This window comes from Sander vitreus, unplaced genomic scaffold, assembly GCF_031162955.1.
Source record: "Sander vitreus isolate 19-12246 unplaced genomic scaffold, sanVit1 ctg350_0, whole genome shotgun sequence".
In the NCBI taxonomy this organism is placed as follows: Eukaryota; Metazoa; Chordata; class Actinopteri; order Perciformes; family Percidae; genus Sander; species Sander vitreus.
The window spans coordinates 103,424-121,731 of record NW_027595487.1 but is presented as its reverse complement, the minus strand read 5'-3'; the positions used below and the strand labels follow the sequence as shown (position 1 = coordinate 121,731).

General features: G+C 40.7%; 2 protein-coding genes across 2 annotated transcripts; one reads left to right on the top strand and one right to left on the bottom strand.

Moving 5' to 3' along the window:
• Window positions 1–45: 45 nt before the first annotated feature.
• cox5b2 (cytochrome c oxidase subunit 5B2) lies at window positions 46–1,458 on the top strand. The gene is made up of 4 exons (XM_078245009.1): window positions 46–230; window positions 893–963; window positions 1,038–1,137; window positions 1,230–1,458. Exons 1-4 carry the CDS (start codon window positions 128–130, stop codon window positions 1,340–1,342), a joined length of 387 nt encoding a protein of 128 aa, XP_078101135.1. The 5' UTR covers window positions 46–127; the 3' UTR covers window positions 1,343–1,458.
• Window positions 1,230–18,103, bottom strand: herc4 (HECT and RLD domain containing E3 ubiquitin protein ligase 4). The gene is made up of 25 exons (XM_078245011.1): window positions 17,894–18,103; window positions 16,662–16,911; window positions 16,238–16,397; window positions 15,428–15,504; window positions 15,120–15,341; window positions 14,924–15,014; window position 14,678; window positions 13,398–13,528; window positions 13,106–13,260; window positions 12,169–12,245; window positions 11,621–11,745; window positions 9,977–10,036; window positions 9,448–9,559; window positions 8,143–8,332; window positions 7,872–8,044; window positions 7,638–7,757; window positions 7,448–7,546; window positions 7,194–7,361; window positions 6,051–6,194; window positions 5,461–5,627; window positions 5,179–5,245; window positions 4,989–5,071; window positions 3,514–3,697; window positions 3,309–3,411; window positions 1,230–3,167 (listed from the first exon to the last, which is right to left on the bottom strand). Exons 2-25 carry the CDS (start codon window positions 16,885–16,887, stop codon window positions 2,959–2,961), a joined length of 3,144 nt encoding a protein of 1,047 aa, XP_078101137.1. The 5' UTR covers window positions 16,888–16,911; window positions 17,894–18,103; the 3' UTR covers window positions 1,230–2,958.
• Between the last annotated feature and the right edge of the window lie 205 nt (window positions 18,104–18,308).

Below are 18,308 nucleotides of genomic sequence, written 5' to 3'. Positions count from 1 at the left end.
AAGTTAGCGCAGCCCCATTCCTGCTCTTATTGGTCCGACCACCTGTCACTCAGACGGTTGTCGGGTTCATTTCAGTCCAGCTGATAGTTGTTTCAGAGCAGGTACCATAAAAGTGTGATTTACCAGAATGGCGGCACGTCTTCTTCTTCGAGCTTGTACAACAACAACATTGCAGCTGAGGAGCAATGTAGTAGCTAGACCGTTACACCGTGCCATAGCCACGGCGAAAGGTAAGAGTTTGTTTGTAACCGACGAAGACTTTAGACCGTACTACAGGCTACTACTAGGGTGAAAGCACGGCTGTTATCGGCCATGGGAGGGAGTTGAGGGAGCTAACGTTAAGTTAGACTGGTAACGTTAGTCACGTAGATACTTGTTAAAGTGATATTTTTTTATTGCGTAGTTTGGTGGTTAAAACGCTTTATCATACATGACGTCTGCATTATGTTAGCTCACTGCCACTGGTGCTTTATTATGTAGAGGATAAATAACATTGCATTTTGACAAATATTTACTTGCAGTAATGAAATGTCTGTTTTGTGGTTACTTTATGTGCTGTGATATGGCTGTGTACCACTGACATGTCCCTATGTTCCGCCTTAATGTAACTACAACGTTTGAATCAAATAATGAAGGTCATTTGGATTGAAACTCGTGGAAAGGCCTTTGATAGAACCACCTCCTCTGGCAGGCGTCTGTTGGATAGATGCCAGCATCCTGATAGGGGACAGGAGCAGGCTGGGGTGGGTGGCGTCCACTGCCGACGTGCAGTTATGGCATGCAAGTAGACTGTAGACTGACAGCCCGACTGTAATGTGCACACAGCACAACGTGACCGGATGACTTTGAATCATTCATTTTAATGGAAACCTTTCCCATATTTATTTTTCAGGAGTACCAACAGATGAAGAACAGGCCACTGGACTGGAGCGACGTGCCCTGCAGGCCCTCAAACATGGAAAGGTATGCTACAAAACGCACAAGTATACTGTGTTTTAGCCTTGCATGTACTAAGTTTCTTCAAATTTACATTACAGGATCCCTACAGTATGCTGAAGCCCAAGGAGTATGCTGGTACCAAGGAGGACCCTCACATTGTGCCAGGCATTGGAACCAAAAGGCTGGTGGGCTGTCTTTGTAAGTAAAGTTCATTTAAAGGCAAAGCCCATTGATCTTTATGCATGTATACATTTAAAAACCAGGTGAAATCGTAATATAATTCTCTGCAGGTGAGGAAGACAACACGGCTATTGTGTGGTTCTGGCTTCATGAGGGAGATGCCCAGCGCTGTCCTTCCTGTGGTTCCCACTATCAGCTGGTCCACCACGAGCTGCCCCATTGAAATGAACTTTAACAAAAGCTCTGTACAAATGGGACAAACGACATTTCATATTTACCTCCTTAATGGCCTGCAATATGTGCATATCATTCATCATTAAAATGTATACCTGAACTGTCTTGATCGAACTCTTTCAGATTTTAATTGGGGAACCAATCAACATTCATCATCATGCTGTGACAAAAGGCCAGTTCAATTATTAAAACTAAACTGGGCTACTTTTTGTGGTACCACAATCATTGAATTTCAGTGATCATGAACTTTTAGCCGTAATTCCCAAAGGCAAGATGTTGCAATAAACCAATGAGCCAAGAAGACTCCTTTTTTGTATAGACCCCAAAGGAGTCTATACATCTAGGCATGGGCCGGTATGAGATTCTGACAGTAGGATAACCTTCAGCAAAAATATCACGGTTTCAAGGTATTACGGTATTGCAATAACGGCTATAAATGTATTATTTTTGAAATGTCTGGGTAAAGCAACTTTTTCCATTGAACACAATATATTTTATTTTAAAACACACCGCACACTGGCAGGGAGAGGGATTTCTAAACTGCACTTTCTGTCCTTAAAAAAAAAAAAAAATCTGAGTTTTCTCACGCATGACTAAAACAACTTTGAATATACACGTTCCTTCCTGCAACAACTTCTATACATTTTGCAGCGGCCCCGTGCGGAGCTTAGTGGCACCCGTGACGATTGTGATTGTTTTTAAAGAAATGCCAATAAACCAGAGCATGGTTTTTCTCCCATCCTGGAATGCTATGTGGACAGTCTGGCAAAGCGAGATTATCCCCCAAAGTAACTCCAAGTTATTTCAGTGGCTGTACTTTGTTTTTATTCGTGGATTGTTTTAAGGCTGACAGCCAAGAAAATCCACTCCGGATCTAAAGCAAACTGCTCTGAATCAAATGTCACAACATACTCATGTGAAACAAAGAGTTAGTTTACATTGTCTGGGTTCAAACACTTCATGCACAGGGTATGGACACAACGTCAGCATGTCTTGTAAAATACAATATGATTCACTGCAGTAGACATGCAGCAACTACTACCACACCACCACAATGGAGCTTAAAATGTTTTTTTGTGTTAAGACCCTGTCAAAGGTTTTGATTTAATTCTGGTCAACTTTGAGGCCACTGTGTATTTCTCCCCCCCCCCCCCACCAGTATAGATAGACATAACAGAAAGCTCTCACCATTACATTATAAGCTTCAGAAAGGTAGTGCTACTGCATTTCATTGAATTTTACAGATATTCCTGTTGCTGTATGCATTCCCTGCACTCTATATACCAGTAGTTTGCTTCATCATACTCCTCTTATCCAAACATGAAGAAAATCATCTACAAGAGCAATATCAAATGTGATTCGACTTGTAATAGAGCATCAAATGCTGTGAGGGGCAAAAAGCTGAAAAAAAATAAAAGCTGGAAAATCAAAGTCAAGATTACCTGCGTAAGTTTGGTAAGACATCCAACTCTTAAATCAGTTCTAGTGCCATGTGGCTTTCTCGTTTTTCACCCAGTGTTCAATTCTTACAGCAGAATCCAGACTGTGAAACAAAACATTTGGTAATGTGGTTGCCATCAACAGTCTAGGCATTTCTGTGTACCATCAGGCGAGATTAAAGCCTTGATTGTGATCTATAGCCTGTAGAAGCTTCTCACGGAGTGTTTCCAGACTCCTGTACTTGGGAAGGTCCAGCAGGTTGAAGCAGGTGTGGGCCACAGGTAAGTAATGCTCCCCTCCACCGGTTGGCTGGATCACCAGCTTCAGGCTTTTCATGCCCAAAATGGGTATGCGGTCACTTCCTGTGAGGAACACTGTAAAAAGGCCAGAGTTTCACTTTTCAAGCTGCACGTAAAAAAACATAAGTATAATCAGCTTTGCGAAACAGCAGCTCCTCTGATATATATATATATATATATTTTTAAACAAGCCATGCATGGATGGACAGCACTTACAGAGAAACTGTTTTTTCTTCTCTAAAGGAAGATTGTGGAACACCTCCCAGAAGAGCCTGATGGTGGGATGGTCCGCCCAGTACTCCCCTTTGTATTCAGTGCTCTGAAAGGTAGAGACAAAAGTTGTGTACCATTTCAATTACTCGTCCGATTTTGACAAAGAAAGTGAGATGACATTTCCATTCATCATTATGTGAAACGAGACCTTTTCGAGCTCCGTCCAGTCATAGTTGGTGTTGCCAATGACCATGGCTTGCAGTTCATTTGGCTGGAACAGCTCTAGAACCTTTCCACCGCACACCTTGTGGAAGCCTGCGTAGAAGCACTCAAACAGCGGGGCCACTGATGTGTTGAAAACGTAGTCCACGTATGCATTGACGAAGTCTTGCCTAGAGGAAGAAAGAAGGAATCCATATAAAAGTAAAGGGATTTTCGTAAACGTGATGTGCAAAATACAGGGGGGAATACAGCAATATGACCAGAGTTCCTGCATGGTCACTTCTGTTGACGTTCCAAAGAAATTCCAAACACAACAGAGCAAGCTCGCCCCTCCCCCCATGTTTCCGTAACAGTCATGACTAACTGACTAATGGCGTTTTTCCATTACATGGTACCTGCTCGACTCGCCTCGACGCACTGTCCGGCCGTTTTCCATTGCAGATTTTAGTACCGCCTCAGCGTGGCTGGTTGTCATAGCGGCGCCGCAGTAAACTGTCGTGACCTAACGTGACACACACACACACACACACAGAACGTAGAAGGTGTGGTGTTGTTGCCACAGGCAGAAGACACATTTAGTTTCAAATGAAGCTGGAGGCAGCAAAAAAAAAAAACACAGCTGGCTAAACTATTTAAAAATGGCGGGTTTGTTCAGGACACCCCCGCCTGTCGCTTTCACGTCACCTTTTGGTATCGGCTCAGCTCGCTTGGACTCTCGACTGAGGCGGTACTAAAAAAAGTACCTGTTAGCTGGTACCAGGGACTTTTTTTTCATAATGGAAAACCAAAAAAGGTGAGTAGAGTCGAGGCGAGTCGAGCAGGTACCATGTAATGGAAGAGCGCCATAACTGTCACTAACCCCCACCCCCTCCCCCAACCATCTTGTCAGTGATTGGCTGGAGTGGTTTGTTGTATTTTGGTGCACAGCCTGTGCCTCTAGTGTTTTGACGTTTACGACCCCTGTGTTGTCTCCCGAGACCGCGCTTTTCACAGTGTTTTCAGGGGGCAGGCAGCTAGCGGATCAAGGAGAGATGCCTACGATTTGAGACAAAAATGAAATTGCGCTGAAACCATGCAGGATCTCACAGTGCACCTTTAAGCAGAGAGACTTCACTAAACACAGAGTCTTAAGTTTGACATTTTGGGAAATGATTTCTGAAAATGTGTTTTTACACTTCATTCTTTTAAACGGATTATGCAAACTTTTAATTGGTGAACTTTAGAGGTGGTAGGGGGATTTTGATACCTTTGGACAGAGCCACGCTAGCTGTTCCCCTGTTACCAGTCTTTATGCTAAGCTAACTGGCTGCTGGCTTCAGCTACATATTTACTGTACGGACGAGAGAGTGTTACTGATCTTTTCATCTAACTCTCGGCAGGAAAACAAATGGGTATATTTCCAAAAATGTCAAACTATTCCTTTAAACAATAACAATAACACAATGACTGAGACAATTTAACCTGTTTGACTGATTGACATTGATGTCTTCGCCATTCGGTACTAGTTCCAAGACCTCTGTGGCACCATAGTTTTCCTCTGTGATCTGAAAATAGACCGTGTTTAGATATTGCTGCTATGATATACAGAAATCACAACTATGCGTTTTACACTTCATGCACCACAGAGACTGTTGTTTGACAGTCATCTTACTGTGAAGTTCAAGCAGAAGGTTTCCTCCAAGTCGTCTTCTGTGTAGTCCAGTAAGTGCTGCAGACTCCTAGTTTAAGAGGAGAAAGAAATAGACACGTTTCACATTATTTTCTTGAAACAGACATATGTTGAACACTTGTGAAATCTTTCAAATAACTCTGTGTGGTAATATAATGAACAGTAAAAGACTCAATTTCAGATGCAGTTCAGAAAATACCATGGTAAACTGACATTCATAAACATGTTAAATGGGAACCTCAGATGACTGTTCCTTGATCTGACCTTCCCACATCTGGCATTAGCTCTTTCAGGTCATCCAGTGTCGGCTTCCTCTTCAGGAGCTTCTTGTAAAGGGCCACAGGGAAGTTGAGCTCCACTATAGTGAGATTGTAGATGGCCAGGCCACAGATGATCCCGATCAGGTTAAACAAGTCGATGTCCTCAAAAGTCTGCGAGGAATACGGAAAGGACCAAATTCATAATACGATCACTTCACTGTCCCCATTACTGAGGGCGTTTAAGGGCGTATGGTTTGATTGAACCCTTGAACATTTACCCCCTTTGGTGTGGGTCATTTTGGACAGAACACACAACCTTCTTCCTGTATTTACTTTCTAGCTCCTGCTCCAGACACATCGGACCAATAAGGGGAGAAAACGGTCTTCCTGGGTTTGTAGTAGTGATGCATTTTGGTTCACATACATTTTTTCTCTGTGTGAAAGGAAACCCAATCAAGGGGGAAACGCTCCAAGTTTACAAACTCATCAACTGATTCGGGCCAGAGCAGAACTACAGGTGTGAAAACACCCTCAGAGTGCACTTAAATATAGCTAAAACATTTTTTTTTAAATATATTTGTATACAATGTGTACCTTGTTTGAAAACCAGATGAGCCTGGACTCCTCGTAGTAACGAAACATCCCATATTTTGGATCCAGCAGCTCTTTCATGATCAGGAGGAAGAACTCCTTTCTCACGCCTCCTGCATCGACGGCCTCTTCTCCCACGAAGATCACCTGCCATGAATGTCGCAAACATTAGAGCAACGGCAATACCTTTTTACGTTTTAATCAAAATGGCAACAGATTTGTAAATATACTGCATGTATTTTACAAGCTACATCATATTTAATGAACCCATCTATCTAGCCATTTCCTGATACTGTACAATGCATTAGTTAAATATTGACATAAGCCCTTAAATTAAACAAACCTGTATAAAATCATTTTTTTAATTTAGCATGAGTCAGTTTTGTGTCCACCTGATGAACGTAAGTCCAATAATTCCCCGAACCCTCTTTTTTTTTTCTTTTTTTTTTTTAGCTCTGCTTTGGTTTCCACCAACTTCTGAAGGAAATATCGGTCTCTTAAGCAGCTAAATGCTCCACTATGCTCACCAACTATTTTCTAACTTTCTCTGTGCTGGATGGTGCTGGGCAGGTAGTGTACAGTGGATTTTTAGAGCTTCCTTTTTTTGTTGTTGCTGGAAACAGCTGCCTGCTGCAATGAGACTGAACCAAAAATGCCAAAACAACAAGCTGAAAGATGCTAGAACGCTGAGAGGACCCGCAGAGTTATTGTGTATGGGGTCGTCACTGCGAGCACCTTTCACATACACTTCACTCATTTGCTCCATTGTTAATGGAAAATAATTATTATTATCAGGGATGCACCGAATCCAGGATTCGGCTTCGGATTCGGCCGAATAGCTTTTTGACGGGGGTTTGGTTTCTGCCGAACCTTAGAATGCCGATTTGTCTCGTGTTGGCAAGGACCCTAAACAATACACAACATCGCCGCTGTTAAAACATTTGCGTATGAAACATCCGAAAGAATACGAGTGTTGCAACGTTGTTTACTTCATTAATGTGTTTACTGTGTTAATGGACTGAGGATGGGAGTAGGATTCGGTATTTGGTTTCGGATTCGACAGAATCTTAACCAGTGGGTTCGGTATTCGGCCGAACCCCAAAAATCTGGATTCGGTGCATCCCTAATTATTATTGCAGCTTTTACCTTGAGTGGTTTCTTGTAGTCAACGTTCTTGGACTTCCTGAGGACTTCCATGGTGTCTCCAACAATGTTTTCCCTCCGGACGATGAGGATGAGGCACGGGTTGACAGATTCCACCGCTGGCATGAACATGGAGCTGAAGTTTTGCATCTGTGCCTGGTCCACTGCCATCTACCAATATGACAAGGCGGGGGGGTGATGAATTATTGACACCTTTATAAATCGTTGGACAGCACTAGATTCAGCTCCTTATTTACCTGCATCTGTATGACAGCATCAGTATGAAGCAGTGTGGTCTTCGCTTGGGCGTCAAACACAAAGGGATACCTGCACAGAGTCACCACACCATCATGACCCTGAGGATACAGAGGCATAAACAAATGGTTCATACGGATGCCTAAACGTAGACAAATGTAGTTACCATGATATTATCGACAGGGGACTCACCATTGGGTACATCTGCCTCTGAATCCATGTGACGTAGTCGTTTCGGATGTCTATCAGGTCGTCCAACTCATGGATGTAGAATTTATCGTACTGAATGATGTGTCCTGCTCTCTCACTCACCTGAAGCAAAAGAACAAATGGATGTTATCAACAGTTCTTACAGGTACTGTATGATGTACACGCGACAGCGGTCCTAACACAAATCCATGGATTTCTTTCTTCTTCATTTCTCACCATGTGCAGGATCTCCAGGAGTCGGAGGGACGTGTCCAGGAAACAGGTGAAAATTCTCTGCTCTACCGAAGGAATGCCCATCTTGTGCATCTGAAGCAGATACACCACCACTCCCTTGTACAACTCGACCAGCCGCTGGAAGACTCGGGGCTCAAACGTAGACCACCAGTTTCCTGATGCAAATACCAAGACCAAACACTTCGTGAGAAGAAAGAAAGATGAAAAGCAGACATTTGTTGGATCATTTTTGGCATAAAAAAAAAAAAAATACCTAGCACTTTCAATGGAGCCTCTTTCAGACTGAGGAGTGATTTGGCAAACGGGATAGCGATGGTCACGTAATTATTTCGGTCACTGAAGAGAGGGCATTCTGGGAGAGTGAGGTAGAGTCTCAGGGCTTCAATGTCTGGAGGCGAGTTGCTTAGTCTGGGAATTAGGTTCTTCTCCAGACTGGCAGCAATCTGAGGGGGACAGAAGAAAGTATACAGTTATATATACTGTTATGAAAAATGTTATAATCCCTCATTGATGCATCTCCTGAATCAATGCTAGTTTCATAAACACTGTGTTAAGAAAGGCGGTGGGTAAGTACTCACTAAGTACCCAGGGACCCAACATGGGTAAGGGTTTCAAAAAAATACCTGGAATTCAAAGTTGAGGTTGAACTTTGCTGTCAAAACATAAAAGAAAATTGAACTTCATTGCAATAAATTAAATACATTTGCAAAAACGTTCAAATAAAACCTACCTTTATATTAAGATAGATAGCTAGATAGATACTTTATTGATCCCCAAGGGGGAATTCAAGGTCCCAGTAGCTTACAGACATCACACACAACATACACATACATAATAAACAGGATGATAAAATAACAAATCCACATGAATAATATGGACAAAACAATGAATACCGGGGCTACTTTTTCGTATATATAGAGTATACGTATTGCACCTTTAAGTTTCTCAAGTTTAAATATGCTAATGTTCTATAATGCTGTAAATCCTCATAGTGAAAGCATTATGCACTCAATACATGTTGAGAAAAGAGGGCTGGAAAATGCTGAGATTTCAGATGTGCAGATTTAGATCTAAATGTTATAAACCCTATTAACCCCTACAGATGATTGTGTATTACTTGTTGATTCAGCAATATGTGAAGTTATGACAATGGATGTATAAAGGGGAAGGGGGGTACATACTGTATGTTTGGGGCACAGATTCCTGCGCTACGCCACTGACAGTTATAAAATATATACTAATCTCAATTAAATCCAACTGTTCCCAGGCAACAAATCAAAAATGATATGAGCATCTTACAAAAGGAAAACAGTGACAAGATCAGGCGGGCCCAGTTCAGCCAGACTGTTGAAAATAGTGTGAGAAATATTGGTGTGCAGAAACTGAAACCCAATTTCTGCAAATTGTTTGTGCAGGTGGACTGCTATGCACATTTACAGCAAATATGTAAAACATATAGAACAATATCAATTTGATGTAATGGTTGCAATAAACTAGTGGGGAAACAGCAACGTGGATAATGGTGCCGCGACAGCAGGGTTTGTTTGTGACCGCTGACCTGCTGAGCGATCTCAGGGTGATCTTGTTGGACCAGTCTGTGAAACAGGAGGCGAGCCTGGTTCATATCCACCCCTGAACATTTACTGCTGGTACTGTAGTGATCTGGATGACTGTGGAAAAGAAACAGACAGTTTAATATAAGACTGTAAAGGCAACTGGTAAGCCGCTCTGGTCTAGACAATACACACTGACTGTAAGCATTTTCGCTTCTATTTCAAAATGTTTGTGTAATGGCAGCCGTTAACATTAATGAGCATACACTAATTAGGTCTAACACCAATCAGATCTGGGCAAGATTTGAGTGTTCACACTACTTCTGAAGAAGTCTGACCTGATCAGATTTGGGCCACTTTTGCCTGCAGTCTGAACATAGCCTAAGGATTTCTCAATTTAGACACATATCAGTTGCAAATAGTGTGTGAATAAGAAGGATCAAATGAGTAAAGAAAATGCATTGGATTTGATAATAGTGAAGACTTTTAGAGCAGACTGTCGATGAAAATGGAGTGAATCTAAAATGTGATTACCTCATTGACAGAAAAGATCCATTGAGGCAGCTTGCTGAGGAGAACACGAGGTCAATCTCACTAAAGGAATCATCAAAGCGAGTCATTAGCGCGACGACAAGAAAATCTCCATAGAGCACATTTGCAAAAAAAGATACAGCAGCACCTTTACAGTACTTCCTCCGTAGGCTTAGTTCTTTTGGAACCAGCGGCCAGATTATTTCTCTATTTTATAACTCAGTGATTCAGAGTATCGTGCTGTACTGCATCGCAGCCTGGCTCAGCAGCCTATCTGCTAAACCTAAACCTAAATTATACAATCGACTCAAAGTTAGCAACCTGTTGCACAGTCCTTTCAAACAATCCACAAGAAGAGCACGCTCAGCATCTCTTCTGACTCCATTCATGTTTTAAATTATGAATACCAACTTCTGCCTTCTAACAGCGATTCAGAGTCTCTGCATTTAAGAACTCTTTAATACATCAGTCTATCCTGTTGCTAATCCAAAATCAGTTTGCTGCCAATTAAGATCTGGACCTGAGGATATCACGCAACATGTTTCTTTGCCATGGCTGTTGACATGTCTTCATCTTTGTACTATATGTGTACAATAATAGTTGTCTAGCTCTGTGTGGATTTTTCTTTTTGAGCGGAGCTGCTCGGGAACGCAAAATGATTTTCGGTGTGAACTGACAATAACGTTGTATCCAGTGGTGTAGTCTACGTGATACACAGGAGTATACCCACCAGGAAAGGTCAAGGATTTCAGTATACCCACTTCCAAAAACACAAGGATACCGTTACGTAACGATGATTGTTTTGTGAGAGAACTTTCACACTTACGTTCATAAATTCACCCCGTCTGTGTTGCGGGTCGCCTAGGAACAACAACACAGTTGCTTGGAAGTCATTCTCTGCGCAAATTTGAAATGAACAAATGTGAATCACTAAAGTAGATGTATGAAACGAAAGCAAATTTAAACTACACTCAAGTCTGATGCTTTACGCGGTAATGTTACAAAAAAACCTATGGGGCCGTCGCTCTGGGACGGGAGAGTCTAATCCTGGGAGGGAAAATTACAGAATTTTACTTACTTCAAAAAAACTAGACTACACCACTGGTTGTATCGTATAAAGAACTTACAGAATCATGACAACTTGTCTAACTGTAATCAAAAAAGATCTCTATTTCTGTTCCAGTGGATTAAGGAGAAGCCTCCCTCGATGACGCAATGGTACAGAGAAACATTTAAGGTTTTTCCTATGGAACATCTTAGCGCTATTTTAAAGGGTAACAACAAGGTTTTTTTTTTATAATGTATGGCAACCCCTTCTCGATTACGTTCTTAGTGAGCTTGTTGATCTATTGCAGAAAGGGCGTCTGCACCTTGCCTTTACAAATAAGTGATAGATTGTTTAACTTCTTCCTTTGACATGACTCTAATGCAAATAATGACGTATATGATGTGATCCTACTGTAACGTGTACAATGTACATTATTACTGCGTTGTAATTTGGCAAGATCTGAGCTGTCTGGTTCTTTGTTTGTTAATGTAAAAACTAATAACTATATTATTGAAAAAACAAACAACAAAAAAAGACATCTACAACGTCTACAATGAACTTGAAGTAACTGTAACACCAACAACATGAGGTCCCTTTACTTGGAGATTTCTTGTGGCAGTCTTCCTGGTGAGTGGTTGCACCACTTGTGTATAATATCCTCATTCAAGGTGCAGATCTTTCTGTAGGGATCTTGTATCCTCACGTCGTCTATGTTCTGGAGTTTCTACAGAAAGTTTAAACAAATAAATACATCTTGAACTTGTTATAAAATGAAGTTAAGGAGGCAAATCTCAAAATCTCAAGGCAAAAAGTTTTAAATGTGCAAAATCTAAGTGGTATTTACTTCCACGATGTTGCATCTTGAGAAATGTCAGGTCTCTGATGTTCAAAACAAAATACATGAAGCACGACTTGAATCCACCCAAAAACAAATCACAAATAATCAGGAGCTCCTTTATACACATGGCTACATGATTAAAAACGAGACCAACATTTATAAACCTTGCAGCGTCTGGTGAATCAGGGGCTGACAAATCGTTTTATTGCATGTTAAGAGATACAATTCTTGTAATATATATATATATATATATATATATATATATAAGATTTGTAAGCACCTCAAAGCCTTTGAATAATGACAACTTACATTGGCAGTGCAATAGTGAGCAAAGCTCTGGTCTCCTCCGGCATAAATCCTCTTGACAAAACAGCCCCGCTCTGAGTCTGCAATGTTATGCAATGATGGCAAGAAATAAATGTTTGGAAAGAGGAGGAGGTTGGGATGACCTATGTATATAGAGTAGAAGTACGTTTCAACTTACAGATCCATCATATTTTTTATATTAATATCTAATCAATGTTGCTACTACTTCAGATTCCACTGAGAATCAACATCTTTTTAGCTCATTGTTTTGGTTCACCACCAGTGTGTATGGTTCAGTGCCTGTGTGTCTCACCAGCCCCAGTATTTGACTGTAGGCAGACATGGGCTTGTTTACACAATATAGGGCTGGGCGATGGGGAGAAAATCAGATCTCACGATATTCTTGACCGAATACCTCAATATCGATACTGCGGCGATATTCTAGGGTTGACAATTGGTGCTTTAACAAAATATCTTCACGCTTAGATTTTAGATAACTAATCATCAGTAATGTAGACATAATGTCTAAGTGGGGAAAGGACAAATAATAGAACAGCTGGAACAGTCTGGTAAGTTCAGAAAAGTACATTACTTTACTGTAACGCAGCCTTTAAAACCAGTAAAAGACAACACTTATGTCATATCACGAAATTACGATATCCAAAATCTAAGACGATATCTAGTCTCATATCACGATATCGATATAATATCAATATATTGCCCAGCCCTACACAATACATTATCTGCCATGGTAGAGAGCTGAACTAAAAGAGACTCTGAAACCAAAGTGAATCAAACCAGATATATCATTTTAAAAATCTTCCATAAAGAGCTTAATAAGCTAGTTATATCAATTATTTGCTGCTGGGAGTTTCATTGTTCTGTTCTGCCTTCTAGTCCACAGAAAATATTGAATGCAGCTTTATTGACAGTATCTCACCTGTATCTGTTGGAGAATTGCAGGAAACCCAGGGGCCTTTGACGGGGGCGGGGCTTTTTCTGTTGCAAGTGGAGCGAGTACCAAGCTGCCCGTTACCACCAAGCCCAAATGAGTCCATCTTCTCACGGGAGGGTGTGAAAGCAATCGTGTGCTGCCTTATAGTCATTTAAGAAAATGATTAGTTCTTTAATACCCATTTCATATTACAGTATGCACGGTGATGTCAACACACAACATTTTTTATGTATCCCATGTTTGAACTAAAATGTGTACAAATACACATATATTTTACCTTCCACATGCAATCTGTGTGACTACATTTCCCATGAGCTCAAACACTTTCCTAGGGTTGATTTCATGGTTTGCAGAGTTATGTCCGAGTTGCCCGTATCCTCCTGCTCCAAATGTAAACACACCTCCTTCCTGTAAAATCAGCAACACCCGTTATTCTGATCTTCTCATGAACACCAGTACTGCAAGGCCAAAATGTGCGCGACGCCACAGAATACAGGCTTAGGACTGACTGAGAAAGCATGTAGGATTCAATCATGTTAGTGACTTTAATCCTATACTAAAAATAAGTTGTTGTTTTTTGTATTAATAGGAAACAGCCAGCTAAAGAAAACTTTACACCGTCACAGGATGTGTTTTAACCTGCAGAGATCCTCCTTCACAACAGAAACTTACGAGACAGGAAGCGAGCCTCTTCATCCTCCAGCCGTGGAGATTTTAAAATTCCCCAACTACTTAAAGGTGCTCTAAGCGATGTTGGGTGACGTCACTTCTTGTTGACGTTCGAAGTATTTTCAAACAAAACGGAGGCTAGCTCGCCCCTCCCTCCTCCTCATCCCGTCCCCCCCCCCTCCCTTCCGCGCACTAACCCCCCTTACCCCCACCCCCAAATCCTTCTTGTCGGTTATTGGCTGGAACAGTTTGTTACGTTTGGTGGTGCAGGTTGGCGCAGTTTGTTTTTGTTGCCGTTTGTGGAGCCTGGACTGTCTACAGAGACCACGGTTTTTTTTACGATGTGTTCAGGGGACAGGCAGCTAGCAGATAGTGAGAAGATGTTTGCTATATGTGACAGAAAATGTTGTAGCCTAAAAAACACGTGACATCACTTAGAACACCTTTAACTAGACAAAGAATGTTTCCGTTGGTAAAATATTATGGTTGTTAAGCTGCCCATAGCCAAATTGTTGCCTGGTGACTGAAACTAAATTACTTTTTTAAATCCCGTCCACCATTCATATTACTTATGACAGCATTACTTACTTGCTTAATTGATGAGATTTGGGGTAAGAGACGATTAATTGGATGTTAAGATTATAAAGCTCAATTTTAAAGCATATTCGATTTTAAACTACTTCCTGATTCAACATTGACCTTCTGCACTTAGCAAGTTATTGCCATACAAAGTTAACGATGTAACTGATATGACATTCGCCTTCATCATCATTTGTTCGCGTCAATCTTCCCTTGAAAATGAGTGTTTTAAATATATTGGTAAAACTGTGACTGTTTAAAATGTGTCCAATTGGCCTGAAATGTTAAAATAGACAAAGCCATTAAGACTCTGTAAGACGTTTTAAGGCTGTACTATTAACATATCTCAGCAATATAATTTTTACAATGAGGAATGATGGTCAAAACTATATATATAAAAAATTTAAAAAATAAGGCCAAGGCTGTAAAAAAACAAAGAATTCACCATTAACCACAAACCACTTTGATTCAAACCAAGGTCTTCCACACACATAACACTGTAGGCTTATCAAATAACCAAAAGGTATTATTTTATATATATATATATAACTTAACTTGGTCAGTGCTGCTGTGTGATCTTCTCCACAGGAGATGTAAATCACTCTCTGCGATCTAAGAGACTTCAGCAGGGCTGGGAAAGACCGATCTGAAAAAGACCTTCGGACAATTAGTCTGAGTTGAGAGCTTGAATGCTCACAAGTAGTAGTAGTAGTAGTAGTAGTAGTAGTAGTTTAGGGTGTTGACCACCCACCATTGCTGTCATTGAGACCCAGCTGACCAAACTTATTGCACCCCCAACCAAACAAGGCTCCTGAGAGAGTGAGTGCAAAGCTGTGAGCACCACCTGCTGATATCTGGGCAAAAGGAATGCCCTGCAGAGACTGAATGATTTGGGGCGTGGGAATGCTCTGTCCGTTTATTCCTAGCCCCAGTTGTCCATATCGATTCTGGCCCCAAGAGAAGACTTGGCCCCCTGTGAAAAGAAATAGACATAATGTAGAATGTCTAGAATAAACTGAATGAATAAATGTACTTTATGTGGGTACAAACCATCCTCACCTCTTGAAAGTGCATGGGAGTGCCAATACCCACAGGCTACCTGAGCAATTTGTACATCTGACAAACTCTTGATGTTTCTGAAAAGAAAGAAATAAGCACTGTTCGTGTTTTTATTTCTAAATGTATGAACAGGTTTGAATACATCTCATCATGTGCACCAGTCGGTACGTCAAGTCTCAAATACAACTTGCTGGCCAAGCATACGGCTGATGCAGAGAACCCTCCTCCCCCTCGCGCTTGCTAGTTTACAACGGAGACGCTTGGATGTATGCATGTACTTGTACAATATGTCTGTTGATGTTTAGTTAACCTTTACAAGTGTAAAGTGGAACACTACATTGTGTTAGTATTAACCAGTAATGTTACATTCAGGTCAATATGCCCATCTGTTGTTGCTTGATGGGCTTGATTTTGCCATATTATGCTTTCAGCATATATTTTGAGCATACAGTACCTTTGAGGTTATTCTTGAGAACATTCGTTGTTATTGTTTTGGATTGTTCCAATAATTTGCATAAAGCATGCATACTTGCCTGCTCGCCAGAGCATTACAAACTTGAAAAATATCCCTTTCAAAGTACATTTAGAACAGATAGAAAATGTGTGATCGATTTGCAATAACTTGTGAGTTAACTATGGTCAATCATGCGATTAATCCCGCTAAAACATTTTAATCGATGCCAGCCCTAGTTTCAATTGTTCAATTGTGTCTTTAAACACGAAAGAGTGACCAAATAGTGTGTTGTGCAAAACAAGCCAAAAACTTTTCAGGCATATCAGTAAATATGAAACATTAGTTTCTGAATTTACCTAGGCACACGAACACATTCTTCAAAGTTATTAAGGCCCAACTGCCCATCTGAGCCCAGACCCCATGAGAAAACCAGCCCTTTGTCATTCAGGGCGAGTGTATGGGACTCTCCACATGACACCGCCAGTATGATCTGTGCATCCAGGGCCACAACCTGTTCTAATAGAAGACAAAGAGAAATGTGATAGATGATTTCACCAAGTATTAGGCATATGTACAGTTTAGTGTCCCAAATTATTTTCCAAAAACTGAGTGTCCCAAATGATGAGGGTCTTATTTGAGACAGGTTAGGGTAGCACAAGTGGTTTAGCAGGTTCATAATTAATTAAGGACATTGTATGGGGAATTTGGGACACTAAACTGCACGTATACCCCAGTATTATCATAAAAGTAACTAACTAAATAAATAAATATATCACCAACCTGGTTTTTTTCTGGACTTCTCATGTCCCAGCTGCCCTAGGTCATTGCAGCCACAGGTGTATACTGTCCCATCCTCCAGCAGGAAGGCTGTGTGTCTGTGGCCACACCCCACATCGCACACTTGCTTCCCGTGAAAGAATTCACATTTTCGTGGCTCAACCACAATCTCTTCGTCAATCCCACCCAAGCCTAACTGTCCGTAAGAAGCATTACCCCAGCACAGCATCGTAGCCCTTCCCTTTGGCACTCCCTGTGAAAACGAGAGAGACACCTCGGATAATATAACCCTACAGAGCAAATTCACGTATCCATACTTTAGGTGGTTGCAAATTACAGTTCAGCTCGTATCAACTAGCAAGGTAGCAAAATAAAGGTAGCCAAATAGCGTTAACGGCTAAATAACATTATCGCTATCTTAATTAATATATTTGGGATTCAATGATATACATGTATATTTATATATATTACAAATACAGTGAACTCGTAACTGACCCGTAATATGTAAACAGATTAGCCAAGTAAGATACAGTTAAATCAACGGTTACATGACGTCAGGTTAGCTACATCACCGAATAACACGACTTCCGTTTGGGGCGTCTGAAATTCCAAATAAAAGCGCAAGTCTAAACGTGTTTTTAAATATATATGATTAATAGTTGCATTTAAACATATTTAACCCACAAATAAGAGTTTATGGTATTGACCGCTTTCATAAAAACAATAACTGCCATATTTTTTTCTGAGATTTGAAGAATTTTTTTTTTAATATTAAAAACGGAAGTATTGTTCTTGTTCTTACTAGAAGACCGTGGATAAAGACAGCTGGCATGCAACTTGACGGGTCGTTTACCATAAAGATTACAAGCGACTAGCGAGGAAGATCCGTCATGACTGATGCGACTTGACTAAGTTAATTTGGCCTTAACGTTAAAGTGTTACAGTTAGAAATGACGGTTAACGATTTAAGGACGCATTTTAATAAAAGCGTTCGACACGTGGTCACATTGATGTAACGTTTCCATAGCTTTTCTCCAACAGTGCTGTAATGTAAGCAAGCTAATGTATCTGACAGTTAACGTTAAGCGTTCAGTGCATAGCTAGCTAAGTAGAGCAACTTAAAGATCTGTTAACGTTACTCCTTTACGTCTTGTGAAAGCAGTAAACAAGTTACAATCAGGTCTAACGTTAACGTTAAGTCTTCTTTAACGTTAAAGACAAATAGCAAATCTTACCAAATCCGTCAGAGCTGACAATGATTTTGTTTTCCAGGGTTTTCCTCACTAGCTTGTCCGACTGTTAAAAACGCACATACCAGCACACGTTCAGTATTTAATATATAAAAGGCCAATTCATATATATATATATATATATATAGTTTTAATTTCTACCCAATCCCTCCACTCCAGTGCTTGTCAACAACTGCTGTACGGTGCTGTTGTCGAAACACGTCAAGTTAGCTTCACTAGACTCTGAATTTCCGGTTTTCCTTGCAATCACTCGTTTTGTACTTGGCGTACAAGACAATGCATTTAAGCAACTGTGCTTTCCAGTTTCATTAGATACTGAGAGTACTATCGGGATTATCTGAACACCTTATTTTAAAAGTGTGGGCAGAATTCTCTGGTGTGGGGAGTTTAGGGTACATGT